The 23,876-nt window shown below is 42.8% G+C and overlaps 2 protein-coding genes across 5 annotated transcripts in view; one reads left to right on the top strand and one right to left on the bottom strand.

Moving 5' to 3' along the window:
• Positions 1 to 132: 132 nt before the first annotated feature.
• MTERF2 (mitochondrial transcription termination factor 2) lies at positions 133 to 20,703 on the bottom strand. Of its 4 annotated transcripts, XR_014714431.1 has the most exons (3): positions 12,402 to 12,691; positions 4,611 to 4,673; positions 133 to 318 (listed from the first exon to the last, which is right to left on the bottom strand). XR_014714431.1 is itself a non-coding variant. In XM_084651291.1 (2 exons), exons 1-2 carry the CDS (start codon positions 20,678 to 20,680, stop codon positions 7,285 to 7,287), a joined length of 1,284 nt encoding a protein of 427 aa, XP_084507417.1. In that variant the 5' UTR covers positions 20,681 to 20,703; the 3' UTR covers positions 4,691 to 7,284. The 4 variants fall into 4 exon arrangements, 2 of the variants coding, with proteins under 2 accessions (XP_084507417.1, XP_084507416.1); XR_014714430.1 differs by lacking the exon at positions 4,611 to 4,673 and having other exon boundaries at positions 12,402 to 12,738; XM_084651291.1 differs by lacking the exons at positions 133 to 318; positions 4,611 to 4,673; positions 12,402 to 12,691 and adding exons at positions 4,691 to 8,483; positions 20,596 to 20,703.
• A 137-nt stretch (positions 20,704 to 20,840) lies between these two features.
• The window catches only part of CRY1 (cryptochrome circadian regulator 1), a 75,221-nt gene continuing 72,185 nt past the window's right edge, over positions 20,841 to 23,876 (top strand). Inside the window, exon 1 of the mRNA XM_084651282.1 lies at positions 20,841 to 21,358. Within this exon, the coding sequence (XP_084507408.1) occupies positions 21,201 to 21,358 (158 nt within the window). The 5' untranslated portion in view covers positions 20,841 to 21,200. The remainder of the gene's footprint in view (positions 21,359 to 23,876) is intronic.

Raw genomic sequence — 23,876 nt, forward strand, 5'->3', positions numbered from 1 at the left:
GTTGCTTTAACCATTCACCATCTCCTATAACCAAGATATAAAGATTTTTTGTCACTACATTTGTATCTCAAGTACACTCTTACTTAAAACACAGCACTGTACTATTTAAACAAATAAACAAGACTGACTATGTTTAAAGCAGGAGAAATGTCATCTCAATGAATTGCATAGGAACAGATTTCCAACCTTGATACTCCTTTGAATGGCTGCATTCTCATACATCTTCAAGGATGTGCATGGGCAGGATCTAAATGCATGACACAGGCTCAGTTATTCAAGATCTGCTGACTCTGCAGCTAAGAATAACCTTTTGGCAGCCTGTAAAAGATGGCAAAAATTTTATGTGACTATTCTGTATGCAGTATTTCCTCAAAACGTATGTCCCTGCAGAGAATTTCTAAACATGTGAGTTTACTTTTAAGTGGCTATAGTTGTACAAGGAAGATATAAATGTGTTTGTAGAAATTAAAGGTCAAAAGGTATCACTTGTCTAAAATTTTTATTCCTGTTTAACTGATGTTGGTATGGTAAACTATTCAATATAAATTAGTCAGCTAGTATGTCTGAACCATTGGTACTTCAGCTGTGATCTGAAGCAGCTTTCTTCATTAGACATCATTACTGTTTAAATATATATTTATCTGACAGTTTTCTAGTGACTCTGTAGAAGTGGAAATTAAATCTTAAAGTATGTATTTTTTTTTTTTTACGATTCCAACTAAAGGAATTATTTACTCATCTTGTTTGAGTAAAGCATCTTGCATTGCTAATCTGTCATATACCATTTTTGGGGATTGAAGAGGACCATGTAGTAAATGTAAGTTTATCATCAGAGTTCAGAGCCCTTAACACAGAGTTGTATGACAATCAACAATTCAAAGGTTCACAAATATTACTACAGTCACTGTTCAACAAAACCCTTACTAATAATCTTTATGGAAACTCTGGGGATTTTAGAGTGTTAAATTTAAAACACACACTCCTTTTTGATAAGCCATTTAAATGTTTTTTTTAAATAAGACACTATGAAACTTGCAGAAAACTAAGTGTAGCCTGAGAAGTTTCTTGCTATAATCTATACAACTCTACCATCATCTTGTAGCATGTGTTATGAGCAAAATGTATTATTCAGTGATTCTGAATTCTTGTAACTAAATGCTTAAAAGTAGTATAGGGTTTCAGTTTAGAACTTGGTCTTATGCTGTCTGCATATTTTTATTTTCCACTTAATGTATGACTGACCCTTTTTTCAAAACTGTTCTAATTCTGTCCTGCTTGGAACTTGTGAAACATTAAATTGTTGCAGTTTGACTTCTTCTGACAGCTTCCTTTCTAGATGCGGGGAAGGTAAAACTACAGGGGAGATGATTCTACCTATGAGTTGAATAACTTGGTGGGATGGGATGTCTCCATATTACATTATTTCACCCAAAAGTGTCACTGATTTAAGAGTGCTTTAAAGACCCCACCCAAGACTGCAGCTCCATTGTGCTTTTAGCTGTATGTACAGATAGGATGCACCAAGGACTGTCCTACTGTTCAGACAAGAAAAATAGTGGAAGAACATATTCCTATTTTAACAGATGGGGGAACTGAAGCAGAGAGAGAGAGAGAGAGAAAATGAATTTCCCCAAGGTCCAATGAATACTAATGGCACAGGAAACTGAACGCTGATCTCCAGAGTCACAATCCAATGTCTTAATCCCAAGTCTCTGTCCCAAACAGTTTACAGTCAGGAAATAAGCTTGTCTCTGACTCTCCATGTGTGGAAAATTCTTGAGCTGTGAGACTGAGACTTTCTCAATTCCACGAGGGAGATGTCCATGGCAGCTAAAGCATGGACAGCTCTTTGTTGCTTTGTGGGCAGAGTTCTATACAGCTCTGTACCTCGTTCTGAAAAGATCTTACAGATGGAAAACTCTGATTTTAAGTTATTTGAGGGGAAGGGGGACAAGAATGAATGAGGGTTACAACAATATCATTAAGTGGTTCTCTATTCAGTTGTGCACATCCTGGTGGCGGCTCAGTTTTATGATGTGTTGGGGAAGTCAGAGGAGCAGTAGTTAAGATGGGAGTTCATTAGATCATGGTTAAGGTTTTAGCCGTTGGCACTGTGAGGGAAGGATCATATCCTCAAAACAGAATAAAGAGTAAAGGGGCAAGATTTGTACAGACTACTGGGAGGAATTTGAGAAGACTACCTGGCTGAGCCTGTGTGACTGGGAATAAGGTGGTGTTTTCAATTGTAACAGAGGAGAAAGAGGAAAATGTTGTAGGGAGGGGTGTTAGAGACAAGGTGGCTGATGTAATATCTTTTATTGGACCAACCTTCAGTAAGGAGGGAGGGATAGAAGTTTTACACTATATCAGAAGCTGGATTTCTTGTGGGAAACTTTTGGAAAAGTTGAAAACTCAACTCTAGAAGAAAACAGGCATAGGTGGTTTCTAGGACTACACATTTAGTAGTATTCAGAGTAACAGCCGTGTTAGTCTGTATTCACAAAAAGAAAAGGAGTACTTGTGGCACCTTAGAGACTAACCACTTTATTTGAGCATAAGCTTTCATGAGCTACAGCTCACTTCATCGGATGCATACTGTGGAAACTGCAGAAGACATTATATACACAGAGACCATGAAACAATACCTCCTCCCACCCCACTCTCCTGCTGGTAATAGCTTATCTAAAGTGATCACTCTCCTTACAATGAGTATGATGATCAAGTTGGGCCATTTCCAGCACAAATCCAGGTTTTCTCACCCCCCACCCCTTTTTCCAAAAACCACACCCACAAACTCACTCTCCTGCTGGTAATAGCTTATCCAAAGTGACCACTCTCCTTACAATGTGTATGAAAATCAAGGTGGGCCATTTCCAGCACAAATCCAGGTTGAGCCATTGTCTACAGCCAAGCTCTGTGATACAACCACATTTGCTCCAACCCCTCAGACAGAGACAAACACCTACAAGATCTCTATCAAGCATTCTTACAACTACAATACCCACCTGCGGAAGTGAAGAAACAGATTGATAGAGCCAGAAGACTTCCCAGAAGTCACCTACTACAGCACAGGCCGAACAAAGAAAATAACAGAACGCCACTAGCCGTCACCTTCAGCCCCCAACTAAAACCCCTCCAACGCATTATTAAGGATCTACAACCTATCCTGAAGGATGACCCAACACTCTCACAAATCTTGGGAGACAGGCCAGTCCTTGCCTACAGACAGCCCCCCAACCTGAAGCAAATACTCACCAACAACCACATACCACACAACAGAACCACTAACCCAGGAACTTATCCTTGCAACAAAGCCCGTTGCCAACTGTGCCCATGTATCTATTCAGGGGATACCATCACAGGGCCTAATAACATCAGCCACACTATCAGAGGCTCATTCACCTGCATATCCACCAATGTGATATATGCCATCATGTGCCAGCAATGCCCCTCTGCCATGTACATTGGTCAAACTGGACAGGTTCTACGTAAAAGAATAAATGGACACAAATCAGATGTCAAGAATTATAACGTTCATAAACCAGTCGGAGAACACTTCAATCTCTCTGGTCATGCAATTACAGACATGAAGGTTGCTATCTTAAAACAAAAAAAACTTCAAATCCAGACTCCAGCGAGAAACTGCTGAATTGGAATTCATTTGCAAATTGGATACTATTAATTTCGGCTTAAATAGAGACTGGGAGTGGCTAAGTCATTATGCAAAGTAGCCTATTTCCCCTTGTTTTTTCCTACCCCTCCCCCCCCGATGTTCTGGTTAAACTTAGATTTATGCTGGAAATGGCCCACCTTGATTATCATACACATTGTAAGGAGAGTGGTCAGTTTGGATGAGCTATTGCCAGCAGGAGAGTGAGTTTGGGGGGTGGAGGGGTGAGAAAACTTGGATTTGTGCTGGAAATGGCCCACCTTGATTATCATACTCATTGTAGGGACAGTGGTCACTTTGGATAAGCTATTACCAGCAGGAGAGTGCGGTAGGAGGAGGTATTGTTTCATGGTCTCTGTGTATATAATGTCTTCTGCAGTTTCCACAGTATGCATCCAATGAAGTGAGCTGTAGCTCACGAAAGCTTATGCTCAAATAAATTGGTTAGTCTCTAAGGTGCCACATTTAGTAGTATGTAGCTGTGTAGTAAACATTCGAATGTTTATGAACTTCTGTGACTTCTTACATGATCATTTTTACATCATCTGAATTTCTGGCTGAGTGAAGGAATGTTTCATTTGTGGACCAAACAGACCTTTGATCTGAAAACAGAAAAACTGGAATGGGACTGGAGAGTAAATTTGGATAGCCCATTTAACAAAATTATTAAATTAATCCTGTGTAGCAAAACATAACTGTCAGCATGTTTGGCACTTGTTCAAAACACAGACAGTCCTTGCCTGCAGATCTTGCAGTCTGAAAAATGAAGACAAATGCGGAGAGATAAAAAATGGAAACCAATTTAAATTATTTTTATATTTGGGAAAGTGAAAGCATAATAGCACAATAGAGTAACATGGGTGGGCCTATTAAATGAGGTTTCAAGAAGGATAATGAGAATTATTACAGTAGTAATATTTTTTTTAGAGGTGATCCTTACTGAAGTAACAACAGACCAGTTTCATGCTGATTGAAGAGTGTACACAGCATTAAATTAACCAATCTGAAAGACAGAAACTCAAGTAAGTTACTAACGTACCCACATTTCTTAAATTTTTTTTGAAAGTACAATCTCCAGAGGCACCATCAAATGCTTTTTCAACAGCAAGAGACTTCAGTCATATTCAATTACCTCAAAAAATTCTCTCAAGTTAGCTGCACTATGTTTCTGAAGAATTAAATGAGCGCAGTATAGCAGGCTGAGCATAATGCGCTCAAGGCAACTGGAAAACACTCTTACATCAGTATATAAATAAGATATCAGCTACATCTTGATTTAACTTCCAGCAGGAAATTCCCTTCTTCCTCTGTCTCTGAGCCACCATTTTTATCAAAAGGTATAACTAACAGGCTGTCTATTTAGTGCTGCAATGGTTCAGTGTTACCTATTATATCCACCCTTTTGGATATCTGAAGTGTCTCCTTGTACCTGGGGGAAAATGCATAACAATCACAAAATTACAGTTTACTTAGCATAGAGGATGAATCCCCCTGTCCCTTGAGTACTGAAAGATAGGGACTATATCATAACACTGATTAGCTCCCAACATCCTCAAACCTCATTGACAGATCAGAAAAGGAAGGGTATATGTGCTGAGCGTGTTGTTTGCAAGGAAAAAAGTATTTATCTTAGTAAATAATCCAATACCAAGTTTCCTCAGCAGTTGTAAACCTCTAAGAAAATAAGAGGAAACAAAAAAAAAACCAGATTTATTGCCAACATGTCCTTAATTATATAGCGAATGTAGCAAGTGTTACAGTCAATTGTACTGTATTCATGTATCTGAAATGTATACTCATGACAAGCAAAATAATCATTCATGTGTTACTTCAAAGAAAACAGACCTGATCTTGTATTTCATGCACAACAAAAACTCCCATTGTAGTCAACAATTTTGGTTCATTGTTGAGCCCCAAGAATTTAGTAAGTTTTTCTTATGGAAATTTGATACCAAATCAATTTACAGTTTGATATTTTTGATCACACTTATTTGAATATGTTTGAGTTTCCAGACATTTTAAATATGGAACATGTCCCTTAGCAGTTGCTCACCTCACTGCTCTTTCATGCATTATCTCCTGCCTGCCAAGGAGGAATATATACAGACCACTTGCTCATGAAAGCTTGTGCAGAAACCCCTGACAACTTTAATTTGTCAAGTAACATTTAATGACTGTTTTTGTCATGTACCATTTCTTTCACACCCAGAAAGCCTAATGACTACCTACAGTAGCCACTATTAAAAGGTCAGCATTTCTCAATGGTTACCACATCATGGTATCTAAGATATCAGTTTTTCCATATGCCTAGGAAACAACAGCAGTGGCTGTTTGTATATCTTGTCCACTTTTAATGTTCATCAGTTTAAAAGCAAAGACTTGTGCCTGAGCCACAGCTACTGTAAAAGGCATAAGACCACACTCTTCCCCTCAGACTTCTTTGCCTCCTTCCCTCTGGAAGCACAGTCTTTACCTCAGCTAATTCCCTTTCTGATCCTGTTCTCTTTCTAGTCTAAGGAAGAGAAGGGGGAATTAGAGACAGAAGCCAAGGCCAAAAAAAAAAAAAAGAGAGAGAGAGAGAGAGTTCCTGCAAGAGGAGCCAGCTTGAGGTTTCATAACCTCGAAAGAGACCCTCTAGAACCATTTTGTTATTTATTTGCATTATATGAGCACCCACAGTCCCCAACCAGATCAGGGCCTGTAATGGGGTGTACAAATCCCAGAATGAGCATAGATGGGGAGGGTTTTTCCTATTTATAAGCAAGCAGCTTGATCAGAACCCCAGGCAGCTGTCAATCATGGAAGCAGGCATCCACAGCTGCAACAAATAGAGGAAACAAGACAAAAAATGGAGAGTACAGAGAAGGAAAGGGAGGCAGAAAAGAATAGTATCAGGCTGTCTCTAAGAAAACAACCAAAAGACTGCAAATCCAAAATGTGAAGAGCTCATGGACTTAATTGGAGGTGAAGGTCCAGGAACTAACTGAAAGAAAACTAGGAAGGTCAGTCAGGAGAAGATGAGACCCCATGAGAGACCACACTAAGATGGTGACAGGGCCCTCTTATAGTAATGATTGTACATAAATATGGTAAATAGTCCTTGCACATCCTCTCAGTGGAGACTCTAGTTTTGTAATCTCCTTCCACCCCATCAGACTGCCAGCTTCAATTTGGGCTCAACCTCCAGTGGCCTCTTTGTTGCAGTGGCAGTTACCTAAAGGACTTTTTGAAAGCCTTTTACTTACCTGCTGCCTGATGAACAGTACTGAAAATTCATGCTGCTAACTTTTCTTGTTGGTTAGTATAATCGCTCTCGGCATTATCATAGACTGGTCAGTGCAACACCAACTGCTAAAAACCTAGGTAAGTTGGTGGCCAGTTTGATAGGGGAAACTTCTTTAAAAATTGTGTGGTTAGGATACAATCTAAAAACCTAGTCCTTATTGTTATCATTTACATGATATTGCTAACCTTTTATTATGGTCACTTTTTGTAATACAATTTTTAAAAGTACTAGTGAGCTATGAATTAAAGCCACAACTTCATGCAGCAGACTACAAATTGGCTAAGGTTAAGAAAGGATAAAGTTCCCTTTTTGAATAAAGACATTCAAATTAATCTAAAGGAGCAACAGGATTAAACATTGGTCTCTCTCTCTTTGCTTGTATCCTACAATAAGTGGCTTCAAAATCTCTCTTTGTTCCATTCAAATTTTCTAGATTTCCATTTTTTATATTGTATCCTAAAGCAGCTAACTTTTTAATTCTGTACTGCATAATTTGGGTTGTCAGCTCCAGCACCACTGGTGTCTCTTTAATCTGATCTACAGAAATTCCTTCCTTCAACAGTCCCTTGAGTCTTTCTTCCAGAATTGGAACAGAATTGTAGAGGAGAGCGGGGCATTTCAACACTAGCTCTTTTAATTCTTGATCATTGCACTTAAAAACATCTTTGGAAAAAAACATGCTCTTCTGCATAGTGTTAGGGCTAAGGTTAAAAATAAAACCTTTAAGCCTGGACAGCAGTTGCAGAACTTCAGAATCAGTGAAATCTTTCTTCTGGAGAAACTCCAAGTTCTCTTGAACTGCTGTGGAGGTATTTAACAAAATAAATGGGTTTTGACTCAATAATTTCAGAAGCCAGATCTTCATATTGGCATTAGAACCACCTAAATTTAGATACATTCTCTGTAATGTCTCTACTATATGTTTGTTTTTCTCAACAGGCTTGTAAAAAATATCGGGGGCACTTGTGAAGAACCTGGTGATTATATTATTCTTCAGTCCCAACTCTTGAAAGAACTGAACATTAGATTTCTGGTTCTCAAGATGTTCAACAGTAAAAAAAGACTCTGGAAACTGCTCTATTAATTTGACCAGTTGTTTTTCATTTTGGCATACTGATTGCCACAGATCTCTTTGAGAGTTTATCTCTGCTGGGGTACGGAGGATTGCCTCTGGGCAACGTTCCAAAATATTTGCTATGGCAGCCTTATCAGCTCCCATTTCTCGTAAAGTATGAGCAGTTTCTTTAACATAGGCTGCATCCTGAAAGAGGACCCACTCCTTTAGTCTCCGAATTTTTTTAATATCAACGGATAATCTGTAGAGATTCTCCACGGTTCTTTTGTTCTCCACTTTCGATTTTATATCAGTTATATAACTAGATTGCTGTAAAAAGCTTCCATCCTGTACTTTATTCCACAGGGACGAGAGAGTCACCACTGGTTTGCAGCGCTGAGATCTAGCCAACGAAAATGTAAACACGTGTGCTGCACTATTAGCGATTCCTCTCAACATTCTGGAGTGCTGCACTATATACAAAATGAATGTAAAAACAAAAAATAGAAAAATGTTAATTTCTGTCTTATATGGTATGTTCAAAAGATATTCATGTTCAAACCTGAGCTGCTATAAGAGACAATTACTTCTAAAAGGAACATTTTCACATACTTATATTCATTCTGAAGTGGAATGAAAGCTGGAATTTCCTACTAACATCCCAAAGGATGCTTCAATAGAACAATAAAACACCAAAATGCCATATATGGAACATGAGGCAGAATGCGAGTGTTCTGCCCCAAATACCACACAAGTTTAACTGTTCCCACATGGTTAGTATATCAATAGTCCCCAAAAGGGTGTTCATTAATAGGCTACTGGTGAATGCCTCTGATGTACTGCAAGATACTAGGCAGGATTCACCCAACCATGCAAAAAATGTATCATTAGCCAACTCATGGGCACTCGGGAGTGTCTTATTGCTATTAGAGTGTAGCTCTCCAGTTGGACATTTAAAGTATGGGATTCTATGCAATTTAGCCTTTTTTTCTTTCTTTTTTTTTTTTTAACTCAAGTTCCAATTAAAAGGACCAAATGAGAGGGAAAAGCTAAATGCCTTTCTCAAATACTTTGAATATATTTGTTTAATTTTTCCCAGACATCGTTTCTTTCAATGGCAGTATATATCCTAAAAGCCACTGAACTCACTTTTTATAATAAATGATAATTTGGACTAGTAGACAGCTTTCTTCTGACTAGTCAGGTAGGTTAAAAGTGGCTGAACTACAGCTTGGCATTTTGGGGAGGGAGTTATTGTTATCACTCTTTCTCCTTCAAACAACTCCTTTTCTTCATCCCCACAGCTGCTTTATCTTTTTCTGTACTTAACTTCTACTGTCACCTGTTGAATATAATGAGCAAACGGATTTATGTGTAAAGGAGCTCCTATCTGTGCATCCTTTGGATTTGGTGCACAGATGTGACAGACCCAACCAGTCAATCAGAATGTGGTTTTGGATACTTAGTGTTCCCACCCACACTCTAACTGAAGTTAGGTTACCATTAATGCAGCTGCACATATTCTGAGATAACAGGAAGAACAGCAGTGTTTAAATACAAAAGGGCACTATCAGATAAATTTTAAAACTTCTTAAATTTCCACTTTTTATCAAAACCTTTTAGAAGCTAAAGGGGACAGTAAAAACTTGAAAAATCATATTTGTTTGAAAATTTTGTACCAATTATTGCTATAAGTAACACACCACTGATTACTATAGTTGAAAGTCAGCAAAAAAGATCAAATTCAGTTTGTGCACTTGCAAACTTTGTGTACTGTCAGTTTTACTGTATAGCAGTTTCTCCTCAGCTAAAAATACCCTTATAAAGATCAAAAAGAGAGCAGGAAAAATGTTAATTTTTCATGGACTTTAAGGAAGTGGTCCCCAAATTGTGGGGCATGCCCCCATTGGGGGGCACAGAGGAACGTTTGAGGGGGGTGCTGCAGGTTCTGGGCCAGCTCTCACAGGGGTGGGGAAGGAGTGCAGGCCAGCCTTGCTCCGCCCCCAGCCTTGGCCCCTGACCATGGCTCCCAGACCCAGCCTTGGTGCCACTCCCGGCCGCAAGCATGCCCCCCACTACTCCTGTCCATGCCTCTCCCCTTGCCCTCCCCCCATGCTACGGGCCCTCTCCCAGCTTCCGGGAGCAGGGATGTGGACCAGATTGGGGGGAGGGGGGGACAACTGTGAAACGTTTGGGGACCACTGCTCTAAGGACAGAAGAGACCATTATGATATTCTAGTAGACTAATCTCCCACCTACCACAGGACAAAGAACCCTCCCCAGTAATTTCTGCATCCGACTTTTGTTTGATATCTTTTTAGAAAGATATCCAGTATTTCTTTAAAGCCCTCAAATGATGGAGAATCCATCAAGTCCTAGGTAAATTATTCCAATGGTTAATTGTTCTCACTTAAAAATCTATCCCTTAGTTCTTGTCTGAATTTGTCTAGCTTAAACTTCTAACTATTAGCTTGTTATACCTTTTTTCTGATAGATTAAAAAGCCTTTAATACTTTAGAAATTTAGTTCTAATTCTTAAATAATTATATGCACATTTACCTTACATATAAGAGGACACTGATGTAAAACATTTTTACTAGTATGTTTCTTTGATGTTATTTCAAATTTTTGAAGCTGAATAAGATTTCTACCCATAATCCAGGTCTACTATGTGAACATGCTAAAGTCACAATCCAAGGTTTTTGATGTGATCACAAGAGTTTCATAATTTAAGGAAACCTTGTTTAGCAAGCTGAAGCACAGAACTGGGACTCAAGCAATCTTGGTCTGTTTCTAGGTCTGTCAAAGCCTTGCTGTGTAACTGTTGGCAAGTCACTCAACTTTCTGTGCTTTAGTTTCCCAATCTTGAAAAACTGGAATAATATTTCATGGGGTTTAAGACCTAAGGCCCTGATCTTGCAAAGTCTTATCCAAGTGCTTAACTTTTTGTACTGTGAGTAGTCCTACTGAATTCAATGGAGCTACTTGGTGTGTAAACTTAAGCATATATTGTAAGTACTTGCAGGATCAGGGCCTTAGTTAAACTGTGTGAAGCACTATAGCACCTTCAATCCACAGCTCTCATAGAAATGAAGTATTATTAAAAGTGCTTGGAGACTTTGGCAATGGGATCCATAAAAGTACTTACTGGTAAAATAGCCAAGCCCAACTTTTATTTTCCAACTTATAAATTGTCAAAGAAAGGCCTTAAAAGACTAGAATAGACTTCAGCACCATATTCACTTATAAATGCACTACCCATGAACACTTTTCCAATAACATCTAATAGATTTCTTAAGCAAAATTATAAAGCGTGAAATTTGGCCTAGTAAATGCTATCTGTGTTTATCTGAGGTCAGGCACATAAATCACAGGTTCTGTCAAAGGGACCCAGCCAACTTAAAATTTACACTTCTGTTTCAACATTTTACCTATAAAAAATTCCCCAGATTACTAAAGTGAAACAAACTAGATAGTTTTATTCTGTTGACACTACTTTGCCTGTAGTCAGTTTCTCTGTTGTTTAGTGAGGGTTACATAGAAACAAGAAAGAGAAAAACATTTTTAAAAAGTAGAAAAATGTGATTTGTTAACACCCAATACTTAGTATGGGTACTCAGGGCATGTGTAATACATGACATTAATTTGAACTTAAAAATTGATAGTGTCCTGCTAAAAGTGTGGAAAAGCTATGGTTGGATATTGAAATAATATTGCAAAGTCTGTAGATGAGAATACCATTATTTACAAGAGGCTTTGTAGGAAAACACTGTCTTCAAAATAACCAAGTTCTGGAATAATATTATGGAATAGTCGCTAACGCTCAGCTCAGACGCCTGCGCTTTGCTTTTTGAAATTTCCCCTTCAATATGCTCACATGTCTTCACCTAATTAGGAAAACAAACGCCCTTTACAGCCTCCCTCCGCCCCGCACTGTACCCAGGAAACGGGGGGCTCTCTCTAGCCTCAACTCTCAGGGGCAGCTCGAGAGAGGGATTCAGCGCGGGGTGACCCAGAAGAGCCGAGGATGGGCTAATAACTGGACCGCCGGCCGCTCGGGCGCGCTGCCAGTCCCGGGCTGGGCGCCGCGCGGGTAAAGGCGTGAGGAACAGGCCGTGACCCAGGATCCTGCGCCCGCTCCGGATGGGTGGGGGGCGGCCAGCCCCAGCGCCATGTTGGCAATGGGGGGTGTTGCGGACCCCACTGGATCCTGAGCCTGGAGGGGAAGGCGGCCGGGCCCCGCTGTGGTGCTCGCCGGGGGGAACGAGCCCTGCCTGAGCTCCCCAGTGGCGGGGTTGCCTCAGTCAGCGCGGGCCGCCCTGCTGCGGGAGCAGCCGCCCGTGCTCAGCCCCTCGGCTCCTGTGTCCCCTGCGGCCGGGACGGCTCCTCACCTCTCACGGCGGCTCTCCTGAGGGGCGACGCGTGGGAAGAGGGAAGGGAGAGAGCCCTTCCCCCCACTTCCTTTGTACCCGGTGGGAACGGCGCTGGCTGAGCTCAGGCGGCCTGTCCCATCCCTGTTGCCCGCGGGGAAGAGCGAGGAGGCGGCGGGCCCCGGCCCCGCAGGAGCAGCACAGCGTCCCCTGCTGGGAACTCCCCTGCCCCGCTGAGCTGCCAAGGTGGGGCCTTTCGCCAGTGGCGCCCAGGATCTGGCCCTTAAAAATTAGCATGAAACTTGTAAATCGCCACGGCGATGTTTGCATAAAATGAATGCAATGAACCCAGGCCCCGGCAGGGTAGCCTGCGCCCGGGTAATTTAAGGATAGCTGGGGGAGGGGGACTAGGGTGTGTCTGAGTGAGGAGGGCAATAGTGAGGCACCTTTAGACTCCTCAGAAGTGCATTGCACAGATCACCGTAAAATAGCCAATGTTTTACTATGGGCTGTCCTAGGAGCAGTTGGTGGCTAAGGGCCAAATTCAGGGGAGAAGCTATCTTTACTTCTGTAGGATAAACCAGAGCTGAATCTGCTCCTACAATTTCAGCTTTGCTGGTTACCCCCATATAATATCCTGGCAACAGCTGCACCAGATTGTTGACCAAGACTGTGGAACACCCAAAAAAACCCACTCTTTATCCCCTGAGAATCCACCCTAGGTTTGACTGGGCCTTGTGCATGCTGGGATGGGTTTGGGGGAATTTAGACAAGTAGTATGTGGATAACCTGGCAGTGCAGGGATGGGCCTGACTTCTCTCACTTTCACCATTGTATATTGATGTAAATCCATTGGTTTTGATGGAGTTAGTCCTGTTTTCCATCAGTGCAAGGAGGAGGAGAATACTTTGAGTCAGTCAAGCTTACAGTTGTTAGGTACAGTTGTTAATAAATTAAGTCTCAGTGCTTTAATGTACCAATCTTGTGGTAACCTGGGACGCAGCATCCTAGACTAGATGTAAGTATGCTATAACTCATGCTTATATATCTTCTTCCTTAATTAGAGTAAGGATAAGCAAACAGACTCCAGCATCTTTCTCACTGAGAATCACTTATGTCCATATTTCTTCCATTTGATACAACTGTTTTGTTTCAGTTTTAAATAGAAATGTTCCAATTTAGGGCACTGAGGCATGTCTGAATTTAATAAAATTCCCAGACATGAAAATGGAATTAAGGTTTTAAATAAAGCAATATCCTTTATTTCAAAATATTAGAATGTGGTTATTAAACAAACGAACATTTGAAATTTAGGCTATTTAAAAGTAAAGTTCCAAAAATAAAAACCTCTACATGCATATCTCCAACCGGCACAGCACTAAATATAGCTCATAGTTCATACTCTGCTTCACCTACCACAAGAGCCTATTAAGGCCAATATCTCTTTCATAGTCTCCCAAAGAGAACAGAGATTCCCATCCCAATTTCCCTCTATGGTCAAGAGACCCCAATAAATCACATTTTATATAGGAATATAGGCCCAGATTAGATGTGGATGGACTCTAGTTTTAAACTGAGTTGGAATATTTCCATAGGCCCTAAGCATGTGACCAAAAAGAATGAGCTCATGAGAAAAAGTTGTTTTGTTAAGCTTGTTGTTACCCTTTGAAATATCAGTGTTATCTTATTTAAAGTTTGGGCTCCTTGCCTTGTCCTTCAGGCTTTGTGGATGTTATGGGCAGAGAGAAAGGAAAAAGAGAGGTGATTTGGGGCCTCTGTTCCTCATTTTTACCCTTTTCCTCTTCTTTGAGAACTTGATGTTAAGCCTATAAGGAAACAGTATTTGAAAGCCTTAAGGCCATTTATGCTTCTATTGAAGTCAATGGCAAAACTTCCATAGACTTCAATGGGAGTGAAACTTGCCCCACAAACTCTTTTTAAGCTGTGTGGATCAGTGGTAGCTTGTATAGCAACAAACACCATAGAGCTCTCTAATCATGATGGGGGCCTCTGGCTGCTGCTGTACCTTAAATATCAATAATATTTCATAAAGTTCAGGAGTTGGAGAGGGATAATATGGAAAAATCTGAGGTGTCTGTACCCCACACAAGCAATGAAACACTTAACAGGAGCCCATACCTCCCAACATTTCAAGTGGGTAAAGCTGGACACAGCTCCCTTTAGTTTTGGCCTCTCCACCCCTCCATAGATGGGCCAAACCTGAGTGGTGCTATGACTGTGGCTCCAGTACCTCTTGGTTTTCTTAAAGGAAGGAGCACAGGCTAATAGAGAGAAGGCTAGGGAAGAGAGCTAGGAGAAAGGTAGCTTTCCCTTTTGGGTTAAAGGCTGTGAGATGCTTGTGGAGGCCTCACTTGTTCTAGAATCAGAAGGTACTGAGCAAGAGTTAGCGAAGCCTAGGGCCAGAGGCAGGACCTCCTGAGCTAAAAGGAAACTTGAGGCAGTAAATCCCAAGAGGCTGTGATCACAAATCTTAAAATGCAGTTGGGTCTGAAGTTTGAGGGGCTGCATGGGGAGAGAGAAAAATGATCTCCTTCTGGGGAGTAGGGAAGTAGAGAGTAGAAAGACCTGTGGGGAACAGGAAGGCTTGGAGAGTGAGGAGGAAGTCCAGAGAGGGATGATACCTCGTATCCACAGGACTAGTGTAAACTTGTGTGGCTGACCCTGACACAAGGGTAGGAACTAGACCTCTGGGGAGAAGCCCTGGGAGATGCTGCTTGTTACAAAGGCCCCAGGAAGGGGCTAAGGAAAATGCCTCAAGAAAGGCTAATGGTAGGAAAGAGTCCAGGAAGGCAGTGATGAAGTGTCTGACAGAGCAGACATAGGGTATCTGGATTGGAACATAATGTAGATGGTGAGCATGGGTTCCCCACTATTAAGGAGAGGAGAGTGTGATGACCAGTGGGCCCCAAGTCAGAGGGCTGGAGAGACACAGTCTTGAGATTATTTGTTCCAGCGTCTGTTTGTTGGGCTTTCTGTTACTGCAGAAGGGATGTGACCTGACTAGAGGGCTATGTCATGAGAAGAGACCACTGAAGTAGACAGAGGCTGCTAGAAAGGATAGCTGCTATGCCACACCCAGCTGCAAAGGGGCATGCCAATAGTGAGCCCACCTTTCTACAATACACTATTACTCTATTTACAAAAATCTACTTCAGTGGAGAACAAATAATTAGGTGGTTTTTTTTTTTTAAAATAGTGTTCTGCTTCTAAGTAGTTAAGTAGGGACTTCTGGTCTGGGTTCATTCCTTATTGGGAGAGAAACAGGTGAATAGAGGCAGGATACTCTTGTGTAATTATTTTTATTTGTAATCAGCACACACTTCATGTTGTTGTCCATCCTTTAATGCAAAACTGCAAAAGCAGCAGAAAAAGTTAAAATTACTATGTGAAACTGTTTTCAGTACTCCACCAACAGCACCTGTGTGAGGAACACATGAATTGCTATTCTAAATCAGACCAGTGGTCCAGCTAATTCAATAGTTTGTTATGGACAATGGCCAACACCAGATGCTTCAGAGGAAGGTGCTAAAAGACCTGTAAGAGGCAGGGTAAATTTCCTCTTACGCAACCTATAATTATTGGTTGCCTTTAGTCCTGAAGCATGAGGGTTTATATCTCTTCCAAAATTCATGGCTTTTTATTTGGTACTTACTGCTGTATATTATGTTTTAGTAAATGTGTGTGGAAGTATAACATTGTATAAGGGGACATGCTGGATACATTGTATATGAGAGGGCATGCCAAAACATGTTACAAAGTATCTGAGGGAGCACAGGTAGGGACAGTTAGCTTTTGAATGGAGAAGCAATTAAGATAGAGCCAGCACATCTAAGAAGCAGGCATCAGAATGGAAGGTGTGAAGGGCAATTAGTTAAGTTAACTGGAAGCTGTTAAAGGAGATTGTTAAGGGTGGCAGGTAATTGAAGATACGTGACTGGTCTCAGGGATCTCGAAGGGTGGTGACTAAAATCTTTTTCTTCTTTTGTCTGTAACTTCTCTGTAACTTGTTCTCCAAAAAACTGTATAAATTAAAAGACACAAGCCCCACTCGGGGGGCTCACTTCTAAATGTATTAGCAGAGCAGCTTTGTTAATAAAACAGAGTGGTCTGATAAATTGTGAGTCTGAGTCAAACTTTGACATGTGTAATCACTGTTTTAAGTCTGCTAAACTCTTGGGCTCAATTATACTATTTAGTATTCAGTTCCAATCTGGAATCAGGGCCTGCAGCAGAGTCAGTCACTGGGCACCTAAAGAGTGCCACTGGCAGCATGCGAGCTGATTTTCAGTGGCACTCACGCTGCCCGGGTCCTGGCCACCGGTCCGGGGGGCTCTGCATTTTAATTTTAAATGAAGCTTCTTAAATGTTTTAAAAACCTTATTTACTTTACATACAACAATAGTTTAGTTATATATTACAGACTTATAGAAAGAGACCTTCTAAAAATGTTAAAATGTATTACTGGCACGTGAAACCTTAAATTAGAGTGAATAAATGAAGACTCGGCCCACCACTTCTGAAAGGTTGCCGACCCCTGCTGTAGCAGATTGCTTGATTCCCTACTAATCAGGTGGAGGAGCTAGAGTTGGCAGAATAGCTCTCTAGCCCAGCACCAGCAGTTTGGTGCCTGCTCAAAGCATTTGCCCACAGCTGCAATAGCTCTTGCTTGTACCCAGCCTTTCCTTTGCTTCTCTACTCCAGGTAACCCAGCTAGGAGCCTTGGCTCCAATTTCTCAATTTGGCTCTGACCTGGGTTTCTATTCCTGGCTGACTGACTCCTGTTCCAACCACTAGGCATGAATGCCTATGTCCTGGTCTCTGACTGTTCCACAGACTAACCTGCATTGTATGAAAATACTTCCTTTTATCAGTTTTCAATTTGCCATCTTCTAGTTTCTGGGATGCATTAACAGGAACATCATATGTAAGACATGAGAGCTAATTGTTCCTTTCTACTCTTCACTGATGAGGTCTCTACTGGAGTACTGTGTCCAGTTTTTGGTGAGACACTTCAAGAAAGATGTAGACAAAATATACGCAGTCTAGAGGAGAAAAACAAAAACGGTAAGTTTAGAAAACCTGACCTAGGAGCAAAAGTTCTTAAAAAAAAAAAAAAAAAAAAAAGTCATGCTTAGTCATGAGGAAAAGATTGAGGACAGGACCTGGTAAGTCTTCAAATATGTTAATGGCTGTTACAAGAAAGACTGTGAGCAATGTTCTCCATGTCAACTGAAGACAGGACAAGAAATGATCTGATTAAACTGCAGAAAGGGAGATTTAGGTTAATAGTAAGAAAACTCTAAGGGTAATTAAGCCCTGGAATAGGTGAAGGGAGGCTGTGGAATCCTCATCTTGGAGATTTTTAAGAACAGGGTAGACAAACACAGCCAGGGATGGTCTAGGTATACTTGGTCCTGCCCCAGTGTGGATGACTGGACTGAATGACCTCTTGAGGTCCCTTTCAGCCCTACGTCTCTATGATTCACTGAGTGTCCCCTTGTTCTTGTACAATGAAACACGCTGAACAAAAAATTCCCAGTATACCTTTATTTACCATTATTTTGTATATTATCATGTCCCTTCTTCGTTGTGTTTGAAAATCTTGAGCCAGATTGTATCACATGCAGTTCCCAACAGCTGCGCAAAGTCTGCATATCTTAACTACACTTAAAAAAAAAAAAGACAAAAATACATTCATCATTCTTTTGAAGAACATGCTTAGCTGTCACTCAGGATTACCAGGGGCTTGTACTAGTTATACATGTATCTCTCTAGTTTAAACAAAAGAGAAACATTTTAACCTGTTACATTAAAAAAGGACTTCCTATTGTGAGACAAGTGGGTCAATACCATGACACATTCAACTGCCTTAAATGCTAATTTACAAAGCTCTGCTTGTAGAGGATGCTTTTTAAAACATGACCTATTTCAATTAATGAATTCTCTTCATCTTTGGTTAGAATTTTATTCTGCTTAAGGTGAATGCATCCGATGAAGTGAGCTGTAGCTCATGAAAGCTTATGCTCAAATAAATTTGTTAGTCTCTAAGGTGCCACAAGTACTCCTTTTCTTTTTGCGAATACAGACTAACACGGCTGCTACTCTGAAACCTGTCATTCTGCTTAAGGTCTCCTTTATGTGTTCCTGCTCTCTTCGTAACAATGATGTCTGAGCTTATACTGCTCTTAAACATGAAAGCTCTTTTGAACAAGAAACAGCTAAAGTATGGAAAGTAATTACAAAAGTACAAATAAAAAATATATAAAGGCAAATTTGAGAAGTGTCTCAGATGGGTTAGGGGAAATCTTTCCTTGGTAATTAAAGGTGTATTTAAAGGAACACAAGTTTTTTTATTAAAGTTGATTATAAAATTAACTTCTTGGTATCTTTACTGGGTTGTTTTTGGTTTTTGGTTTTTCTTTCAGCAGATCATTCACTAGGAGCAATGAACCTGAATTAGGTCTAGTCTATACTAATAAATTAGATCGACATAGCTATGTTGCTCAGAGGTGTGAAATATTCACACTGAGTGCCCTAGTTAAGCTGACCTAGATCTGGCTAGGCTGAGGGAAGCTAGTCAGCTGTAGCACAGCCATGCCCACAGTTTTGCCTTTATTTCTAATTATTTCACTTTCTGGGTTATGTGCTAGCCCACTGTAGCAGTGGGTGGATTACAAACCATGCAAAAGCAGCGAAGAGTCCTGTGGTACCTTATAGACTAACAGACATATTGGAGCATAAGCTTTCATGGGTGAATATGATGAAGTGGGTATTCACCCAAGAAAGCTTATGCTCCAATATGTCTGTTAGTCTATAAGGTGCCACAGGACTCTTTGCCGCTTTTACAGATCCAGACTAACACAGCTACCCCTCTGATACTTGAAACTGTGCAAATAAAAGGTGGTGTTTTATAGGGTGACCATATGTTCTGCTTTGGCTGGCAGTCCCTTTTTTAAGCCTGTCCCAGCCATCCCGACTTCTTTGGCAAAAGTGAGCATTTATCCCATTTGCTCTTGCCAACTTTTTTGAAAAAGTGCTGTGTGGTGCAGAGAAACAGTGGGCTGGCATCTCCCCTTGCCCCCCTGTGCAGGGGCGAACTGGGCTGGGGGGAATGAGGGGGAAAGGGTTCCACTGGGGTGGGGGGGGGGTGAGACACAATTCTAGTGATAGCCTCAAGGGGGAGCCAGCAGGATTTGAGTGACCAGTGACAATGGGCAAGGTGGGGTGTAGTGCATTGGGAAATATGCACCCTGAGGGTGGGGGAGTCTTTGGGATTAAGGAAAAATAAAATCCTTTTAAATAGTACCATACACAATAGTACTTAGTATAATTCACACACACCCTGCTTCCAAAGAAAATGGGTTAATGGAGGGGCGCTGGAACAATGTGTATAGTTGGGATGCTGAGAGCCATTTAGCCAAACTATAAACCCCGTATATACTGGCAACTACTTCAAGCCAGGGCAGAATGGCAGTACCCCTAGTGCCAGCACCGCTTTCGTAACGGGGTGGCGGGAGGGGCAGAGGAAGGACGCTGATTGCTCGCTCTCTCTGGCTCTGCGGAAGAAGCAGTCCGGGGCACAGCTCTGCTAGGTATAAGCACCACCCTGAACGCCGGGGTGTAGGGCTGCTGGGCTCCTGCCTGTACCGCTCGGGCCACCAGCGCAAGCAGGAAAGGGGTCACGCGCGGTCCGGATGACGTAGGCGCTGGCAGGGGTAGGGGCATGGAACAGCGGGCCGCGCAGGAAGCAGGGCGCTGTCGCGTTCACGGCGTGCCTCGTGCCGCTCAGTTATGTAAGCGCCAGCCCGTGTCCCTGCGGGCGCGCCCCCTCTCCCCCCGCAACGACGTGGGCAGCGCGGTGGGATCCGGGCCCACGCGCGCCCGTGACCGCGCCTCCCGAGCGTCCCTCTGACGTACACAGGATTCTCTACATGACAGCCCATTTACCGCCCCCACTCCCCAGCGTGCACGCGCGCGGCGCGCCCTTCCGCCCCTCACTAGAATGTCCCCCAGCCCTAGCAGGCGAGCACGCGCACAAAGAGACGTTTCTGCCGCCAACTGAAGGCACGCGCTTGTCGCGCCCGCAGCCTCCTCGCAGCCCCGTGCTCATCCGGGCTTCTCCGCCCTCGCTACGAAAAAGGTGGGGGCTCGCAGTCCTGAAGGTGCCGCCCCCTACCCTCCTCAGTTCGGTTACCGGGCCGGGCAGACGGGCGGATTTGTTCACGGGAACGGGCTCGGTTGTTTGCCTTTAGCTCGACAGTTCCTGTCGGTTCTGTCATCGAGCCCCTCGGCCCGCGCGCCCCCCTTTCCCATCCGCGCAGGGTAGTAAACACACTTTAGGAACGTGAGGGCGGCTGGTCAGGTGGGGCGGTAGCAGCCAATAGGAAGGCAGGGGCGGGGCCTAACGATTTCCGTCAGCGGCTGAGTCCGGTGCAGTCACAGGGCAAGCGGCGAGGAAGCGACAGCCGCTTGGAGCGTGACGTCCCGCGCGCCGCTAACCGTCACCTGTGGCAGCGCGCGGCCTCTCGGAGTGGGCGCCAAGGCTTCGGGGTGATGTGTCCCCCTTAGGCGGCCGGTCCCGCTGTCGCCTCCGCGGGGGTCCTAGCGCCAACGGACGATCGCCAAGCCGAGGGAGCGACCCGGCAACAGCGTTACCGCTCCGTGTCACGCCCCCTGCCGCGGCGGGGCCGGGGTTCGCACCGCTTTAGGGCTGCGCGGGAGAGAAGAAGCCGAGGCCGGCATGAGCCGCGGCGGCTCTTCCTGAACCCGCCGCTCCGTGAGGGATCGCGCCCGCCGGCCATGGGGGTGAACGCCGTGCACTGGTTCCGCAAGGGGCTGCGGCTCCACGACAACCCGGCGCTGCGGGAGTGCATCCAGGGCGCCGACAGCGTGCGCTGCGTCTACATCCTCGACCCCTGGTTCGCGGGCTCCTCCAACGTGGGCATCAACCGGTGGCGGTGAGTGAGCGGGCCCGGCCCGGCATAGTCCTCGGGTTACATACGCGGTCACGGGTGCCGCCCGCCCTCGCTCTAATTGGCCCTGCCTCCCCGCGGCTCAGACAGCGGTGAGCCATCCCCAGCCTGCGCTACCGGCCTGCTGTGCCAGCCCCAGCAACGCCGCCCGCGCCCCGCCTCCGGACTGCTCCCAGCTGTGCTGTCACCCGGCTGCTGGGCGGCCCGCAGCCAAGACCCCGGGCTGAGCGGCCCGGAGCGGTAACGTTCACCGCCCAGAGTGCCAGGAGCTTTCCCCCTGCAAAACAAAATCTGCCCCTGCCCCAAATAACTGAGTCCCCGCAACCCTGGGAGCACTCATGCTAGCCCCTGGCTTTTAATTCACTGTGTTGTGTAATCATGACTCAAGGAAATCTAGATCTAGATGACTTGGGTAAAATACTGGTGGTTGCAGCCATGGTGACTTCCAGTAGAGGGATATTGCTGGTAGCAGTGACTGGAAACTTTAGGGAAAGAAACTAGTGTATGCAAGTCCAAAGAGCTTACCATCTAAATCATAGAAATGCAGGGCTGGCAGGGACCTCAAGAGGTCATCTAGTCCAGCCCCCTGTGCTGTAAACCTAGACCATCTCTGGAAGCAGGTGTTTGTCTAACCTGTTCTTAAAAACCTCCACTGATGCGGATTTCACGACCTGCCTTGGAAGCCTATTTCAGAACATAGCTATCCTTATAGTTCGAAAGTTTTTCTTAATACGTAACCTAAATCTCCCTTGCTGAAGAGAGAGCTGATTATTGCTACCTTCAGTGGCCACAGAGATCAGTTGATCACCATCCATTTTATAACAGCCCTTAACCTTTTTGAGGACTGTCAGGACCCCATCAGTCTTTTTATTTTTTTTCCCCCTCAACACTAAACATGAACAGTTTTTTATAGCTATGAGGAAAAGAAAAGGTTTAGAAAAACGAATGTCACTTTTGTTCTGGGCTTTTCCCCATGTGTTCATTTGACTCCCGGACTTGGATGTCTTAGCTTCAGCTAAGGCCTCACTGGTGCTGAGTAGAGTGGACCAGTTACCTCCCGTAAAATCCTGAGCTGAGATTATTTTGAGACAAAAAATGCACTGATACCAGGTATTGAATTCATGAAAGAGCTTTTTAATATTTTTGACACTGCTTAACAGATTTATATGTAAATTCTCAGAAAATTCATTCAATCCTGAAAAGTATAAGTGATGTCATTTTCAGGAAGATGCAAGTTTAACCAACTTCATACCAAACAATGGCTACATCTTCACACTTGCCATAGCTCTCATCTGAGCTAGCATGCTAAAAATAGTAGTGTAGCACATTCAGATGAAAGCTAGTATGAATATAGGTATTTGACCTGGGAATCACACACCTAACTTGTAGTCAAAGAGGTTGAATCCTGCTTTGAGTTTTTCACTTTATTTTAACTATGGAGCTATGACAGATACCTGTATAATAAAGAGATGACCTAGCAAGAAAAGAAGTAAGGGAGAGGGTAGTGAGAATAGGTTATACATACAAAATGATGAGCTTACGTGAAACTTCAGTATTTGTCTGAAAGGTTTTTCTTTTCTAATAAACTGATAGTGTCTTGGAATTCATGTAGCATCATCCATCCAAAGATTACAAGCGCTTTGCTGAATGCTAATTTAGCCTCCACAGAACCGTAGCGTTGAGAAGTGTTAACTTCACTTTACAAATAATGAAACTGAGGTACAGAAAGATGAACTTATCCAAAGTTTATACAAGGAATGTATGGCAGAGTTAAGAGGAGAACGTGGATTTAGTAGGCTACCAGTTTAGAGTCTTCTCTACAAGACCTTCCTTTTATTTTATATAATTTTCTCTAAGGACATCAGAGTACTTCATGGACAAGCTAACTTCTTTAAATGTTTGGAAGTTGCCAACTTCTGCTCATGGTAGTCCTAATTATAGTCTTGAGAAGGTGGAAGTATTAGAGTACCCTTCCTATAATATTTCATTTTTGTTGATAAACGTGCATTAACCATTAACTTAGAATTATGCAGTTTAAATACAGTTGTTGCTGGACACTCGTTCTGAATGGGATTGACCATTGTCTTTACAAGTTGTTTTCAGCAGATGCTTTCTACTGAAAAATATCTTGTAGCTTTATAAACAGTTTAGAGATTTCTGCTTTTATGGTGGAACTATGTACGTGCCACTACAAGCTGTGAAATTATATTTCCTGATCATTCTATCTGCTGGAGAATGGAGCCAGCCTAAAGGGATAAGGCAAGTCTGATGTTTAAAATACTTCACAGGTTCCTAAATTTGTTAATTAGTGGAGTATGACTTAAGAATGTTAAACATCCTGAAATATGTAATAATATGGAAAAACAAATCAAGACATGCTTTCCTACTCCTGTTGTCTCTAGTCTGTAAAAGATCAGCACGCAGCATGGATGCTTGTGATCTGTGAGCAGGTGTGAACTTCATGGGACCTACTAAAGAAGAAGAGCCTCATTAATATAAATAC

The sequence above is a fragment of the Lepidochelys olivacea genome, assembly GCF_965140295.1.
Source record: "Lepidochelys olivacea isolate rLepOli2 genome assembly, chromosome: 1".
Classification (NCBI taxonomy): Eukaryota; Metazoa; Chordata; order Testudines; family Cheloniidae; genus Lepidochelys; species Lepidochelys olivacea.

Coding starts and splice junctions, on each gene's coding strand:
- MTERF2 (XM_084651291.1), bottom strand. CDS start 20,680: ATGACAGAACCGACAGGAACTGTCGAGCTAAAGGCAAACAACCGAGCC. Junction 8,484..20,595: donor CCGCCCGTCTGCCCGGCCCG/GTAACCGAACTG, acceptor TTTTGTATATAG/TGCAGCACTCCAGAATGTTG.